General features: G+C 40.5%; 1 protein-coding gene across 1 annotated transcript in view; it reads right to left on the bottom strand.

The window, feature by feature from the left end:
- The window catches only part of LOC108787939 (transient receptor potential cation channel subfamily V member 1-like), a 64624-nt gene that overhangs the window by 44260 nt on the left and 14357 nt on the right, over positions 1 to 6007 (bottom strand). The window contains exon 2 of the mRNA XM_018557638.1: positions 3797 to 4089. Within this exon, the coding sequence (XP_018413140.1) occupies positions 3797 to 4020 (224 nt within the window). The 5' untranslated portion in view covers positions 4021 to 4089. The remainder of the gene's footprint in view (positions 1 to 3796; positions 4090 to 6007) is intronic.

The raw sequence follows: 6007 nt of genomic DNA, 5'->3' as shown, positions 1-6007 counted from the left end.
CTCGCTCTCTTATTAAATGCACGATGGAATGGCCCCCCCTCTTCTCACCTCCCTAACATATGGGGGGGGGGGGGTGTTTAGTCCACAGAAGAGAACTGAGCAGAGTTGATAAAGCTGCTTGGGATTTCAGTGCAACACAGATTGCACAGGAGCTCACTGGAATTCTGGCAGGATCAACAGATGGTTTTCTATAATTGCAACATTTTAAGATACAAAAATGGGGAAATGTGCATGTATAACAGAGTACTGAATATTTTTTGTGGGGGTTTTGTTGTCCAGACGAAAGGCCTACTCCAGGATCCTCCCAACCCCCAACCACCCCACAGTTCATCCCATCCTGCACTTCTCCCATATGTATATTTTTCTTTATTCTATTTTTTATACTCACCTTTTCCAGGTTTGTTTTCAGGCCAATCATGTGACATGCAGGGTGCTCCTACCATTCACCAACTCTCCAAAGCTGGGTGGTTCTCAGTAATTTAGACAAATTTAGCGTGGCACTGATGTGATGTGAGTGCAGGATATAGTCATGTTCTGTCATGGGGGTGGGTCCATGACCCCCTGCACTTATAAGATGTCCGCAGTCTTCCAGGTTGAATGATACTGAGCATAAAGGAATTACAGAAGGGAGCACTGCCACATAGAAGGTAAGCATTGCAATGATAGATAGATAGATAGATAGATAGATAGATAGATAGATAGATAGATAGATAGATAGATAGATAGATAGAAAAAATATAGACATATAGGGGGGTTTGCACTAAGCTATCGAAGGCAGCCGAGTGAATAACCGAGCCGATATGAAGGGAGCTTAACACCGTTCGGCTATTCACTTCAGCCGAGTACGGATGATTTCAGCCGTACATCGTTTGGCTTTGGCTCCCTTCGGTTCAGCCAAACATTGTAATAGGGGCCGAACAGCAGTGAGTGAATAGCCGTATGCCTTCGGCAGACCGTTCTCTCCGTTTCGGCTGTGACTTCGGCTCAGTCGAGACGAAACATATGCCTTCGGCTCGGTTGAGCTGCTCTGCCACCTTCGGCTGCTGTACGGGTTATTACGAATATTTATATTGTGTCAGTCGAACCGAAGGGCTCCGGCGGCCGAAGAGAGCCGAAGGATCAGCTGAATAACACCCTTTTCGTGAATAACCCCCTTAATATTTGAGATAGATAGATAGATAGATAGATAGATAGATAGATAGATAGATAGATAGATAGATAGATAGATAGATAGATCCTTTCATAAATGATCTATACATTTATCAATTTGCTAAACAATGCTTCGCAGAGATAGGATTTATGATTATCCCATTACTATATTATTTACATGCTGAAAGCTAATTGCAGCCACATCCCCAGGTATTAAATTATGTAAACCGTGTGAAGTTTGAGATTAGAAGTAAAGGTTACGCTATTATCTACAATATAATCTGATATAAAATAAATCTAAAGCATGTAACAATATTTATTGGAAACTAGCGCTCAGGTAGAGAGGCTTCCTATAATCCTCTTTGAGAAATATATGTGAGTAGCCCTCTCTGGAAAAGGAAAGTTTTTTTTCTGGGGGAGTCCTGGCAAGCCCCTCCAATGCATCACAAAGCTCTGCTGAGCTAGAACACCCATCCACGGTCCACTTGGCCTCATTAACATAAAGCTAGAGACTCAGACCAGCATGTGACAGGGCATAAGAGACATTAGGCAATGCTTCATGCAAATACTTGATATGCAAATATCCATTCCAAAAGGAGAACAAAGTTGGGTGAATACAGCTGCTAACTTTAACATAACTAAATAAGTGCAAATAGATCAGTTTAGAAAAAAAATTGTTTACGAAATATGACAGAAAAGTGTCAGACATAAGAAGCAAAGAGAGTAATTGAGGGATAAAGTGTAATTCATCAGTGGTCATGTGAAGGCCGAGCACATTGTTTGTAGGCCTTTGCTGCTACCCTGGATTCAGCTTGCAGGGGCGTGGAAGAATGTTAAATCACCAGTGTCAGGACAGGACACAGAGAAGTACGATGGAAAATATGTGCAGGCAGTGGGGAAAAAAAACACAGAACAAGTATTTTATCCTCTTTTTGTTCAGATGTCAAAGAAAAATAACTTTCATTACCCCTCAGCAAATGGGAACTTGCAGATTTTCTTTTATTTTGCAAAGAGAATAAGATATCATATTTTGATAAAGGGTTTTAATCCTGAAGTAAATGAAATGGCAATTGAGATATCCAAGTTATCAATTACCCTCTGATCCTGAGGTTCAGACAGTGCCAGAGTGGGTATAAGATGATCCACTGTGATATAAGATGCAGCTATTAAGATCACAGACCTGTGCAATTAACCCAGGGAAGGCATACATCATTCCTTACAGTACACCCATACTTACAGACTGAAGGGAATTGACTGACTCCCTACATATGTCAGTTTGATACATGTGTCAGTGGCCGTGGTTATTTAAAACTGAACTCTGAGCAGATTTAAATCTATTCCTCAATAACCACAAGGATATAAATCCACTTTCTGTGCACCATATGGCTTGCAAAACCAGTTATTAGGTTTTAAAAGTAGGAATAACATCATCATTCTGCTCCACATATCCTGTGCAGAGAGCAGAGCTGTGGAAGGACCCAACACACCCATCCACTAAAGGCTGCATGCAGAAAACTATAGGAAGTGGTGGATAGAACACCAGTCATCCTGCACAAGAGAGAGAGCAGCAGTGACAGGTCTCTATTACAGGAAGCTCCTGCACAAAGGCAACGTTTTATGCGGTTTTACTGCACAGATCTGGAAGAGATACACAAAGCACCCCAAGTTTCAAATACAAGTGCACATGCCTCTTGTATTTAGACAAAATTTGCTTAATTTAAAGTTCAGTTTTAAATAGCAATTTTATAGGCTGTTTGTACGGATATAATATACAGGAAATATCATAGGCATGTATTACATTGAGTGTGCACAGATTATAACATATCCTCTGCACTAAGTTACCCATATGGACATAAATGCTGGGGTATGTTCCTGACAATCATTAGAACTGATGAAGCAGCTTGGATAAGCTCCAAAACATCTTTAAATTGACACTAAACTCAGGAGGTAAATCCTAAAAATACATTCAAGTACTGACACTGTCCTGCCTTCTGGAAGATGGCTACTTTTGTTCCCCATGGTCCCTGTGTGTGTTGTAAAGTAGCCACCGATCCAAGCTCACTCCTGTGATAGACTACAACTTTGATACAAATTAGTAAACTAAACCTGAAATTGTAGTCCATCGCAGGAGTGAGCTTAGAACGTTGGATACTTTACAACACACACAGGGACCATGGGGAACAAAAGTAGTCGTCCTCCAGAAGGAATAACAGTGGCAGCACCTATTTAGAGATGATTTGAGGATCTACAGCCGAGTGATACACACATATGATATATTTTTGTTAATAGTTAAGGTACTTGAATGTATTTTTAAGCTATAACTCCTGAGATTAGTGTCACTTTAAGGAACTTGTCCTAATATGCATCATAGACATATATGAAGACTTCTTTGTGTTTGTGGCTGGAGGTGAATGGGAGCCTTGCTGAGAACCAGCAATCCCTGAACATTCTACTGTGGGTGAAGGTTGAGCAGCTATACTTTTTTACCTTTCATAGACGTAGGCCTGAGCAGAGTGTAGTAACCTACATTAGTCTATCAACTTTCATTAATCTGAATACAATAAACAAACGAAAGCTGATTTGTTGCTATGAGTTACTGCTCATCCTAGCTCTCTGCAATGTGTTCCTACATAAAACAAGCACTTACTTGAGTTTGGAGTCTGGAAGCGATAGAAGGAAATCTGGGTTGATACCGATTTTAGGAGAGTAATTGTTACTTTCACCCTGCATGTGTGAATCCATGGGTGGCTTATTATCTCTTTTTGCATCTGGGTTTCCCTTACTAAAGGCATCTTTTGTGTCCTTGTCGTGGACCTCTAGTTCGAACCTCCTCCTCGGAGAATCTGAGTTTTCAGCATCTGATTGAGACATTGTTGGTTTCTTCTAAAGCGGTGCGTCTGTAAGGATCCGGGTAGAGAAGCAATCCTCATCAGCCAATACCTGAAGCACAGAGACAGTGTTTGTATTAGAAGTCATTGTTTGCTTACACATTACCTGTGAACCAGCTGCAAAGGGAACAGCAGATGGCAGGTGTATAAAAAATGGAAAATGAATATTTGCATGGAGTTTACCATTTACTAGACCAGTACTAAAGAAAGCTTTTACTGTATATGTGCTATCAATATTCAACTTTTTCCACAAAATATGGGGAATGGGTAAAAAGATACATATGAGAAGAATATAATGCCAACAAAGCAGGTTAGTTACAGTGTGGACTATCCAAAAGATAACTAAATATTAATTGCCACTCAGTTACCATTTATTGCTGGCAATTTATGAGTGCACTAAACTTTTTACACTACAGTAAACACTGTGGTGTAAAAAGTATATTTATAAAGCAGTCAATCTGACATTCACCAAACATTTAATGCAGGTGAATCTTCCAGGTACATGTGTTTTACATGACAGTGATTGATTCACCACCAGAGACTGTTTGGTAAAAGTCACATGTTCATTTTTTAAATAAATATGTTCCTAAGCATTGTGATGAATACTGTGCAAATTACTTGTTTCTTGGTACCTTCATTGGCATTTCACTGGCATGTGACTGGATGTGAATGCATGATGTACCATGCACGTACACTTCCCAATTAGAAATCATACTGAATCACCAACAAATGTGGCAGCTTTCTTGTAGCTATGATGTTACATCTGGCTGGAGAAATTCATTCTTCCTGTCTACCATAATCATCATAACATTATTTCAGCTAAAGTGGATCACCAGTAGGAAAGTGGTAGATCCTCAGCAAGTTTCTCCTTTTTTTGCTGTCTGTTCCCCCCACTCCTTGAGAAGATTCACCCTCACTTCTTGTCCCATTTGACAAAAAGAAAGAAGGTAAGGGATGTCGATGGTTGACATTGTAACAGGAGGTGATGGGGAGTCTCTCAAAGAGGAAACCTTGTTGGTGCCAACCGTTGAAAATGGAACTTCCCTTCACACTGCAGATATTTCCTCTCACTTCCTGCATTGTTCCTAGAACAGGAAGTGAGGAGAAATTGGCCCAGCGGGGATGCAGATAGCAATAAAATACATGAAAGAGATCTAAAACTCTAGAAACATTTTAGAGGGGTTACATTTTCAAGCCTGACAAACATCCTAGAGATCCCATATTTGTCTAAGACCCCTCACTTCCCTGTACAGTAACACAGAAGAACCATTATCACTGCTCGTCTTGAATTTTGTCGAGTCGGTGAACTGCAATTACAATTATACTTTATACTAGCAGCACTTCCTGTTGGTGAAATCTGGAATTGCAGCTCAGCCAAAATGTAGTCTCTAAATTTCTGTAACAACCATTGTATTGTATTAGATCTACACCAACCCTTCAAATATTGTAAAGAACAAAAGGACAAAAGTGGCTTTTGTTTATAAGGAAGATGTTACTACATGAACAGTTTCCAAGTAAAACCCAATTGTACTTTTTTACAAAATGCGATAATCCCACATGGGGGTTAAAAAAATACTTAGTGAGCTAATTTTACTTTCTGTTCTGGATAGTACCGGTATATAGGTTCCAGGAGCTGCTAGTGGCTGGGCAGAAGATTGCAGCGTGGACCACTGCTATTGATGTGTCCAATATATCCCAACTGATCAACGCCTAGAACTAGGCAATCACCTCACTCTTCCTGCTCATTGTCTAGTTCTACCGTGTTTCCCCGAAAGTAAGACCTACCCCGAAAGTAAGACCTAGCGCTATCTTCGGGGATTTCTGTAATATAAGACCTACCCCGAAAATAAGACCTAGTTCGGTGGTAGGTCTTATATTACAGAGATCCGCTAGGTCTTACTTTCGGGGTAGCTGCACATAAACTGAATTTTGAATCTAAAGACCGGCCGCAGCTCCCGCCCCGCCCACAC

The sequence above is a fragment of the Nanorana parkeri genome, unplaced genomic scaffold, assembly GCF_000935625.1.
Source record: "Nanorana parkeri isolate BGI_ZX_2015 unplaced genomic scaffold, ASM93562v1 scaffold293, whole genome shotgun sequence".
NCBI classification, from domain to species: Eukaryota; Metazoa; Chordata; class Amphibia; order Anura; family Dicroglossidae; genus Nanorana; species Nanorana parkeri.
This window is presented reverse-complemented; position numbering and strand designations above follow the sequence as displayed.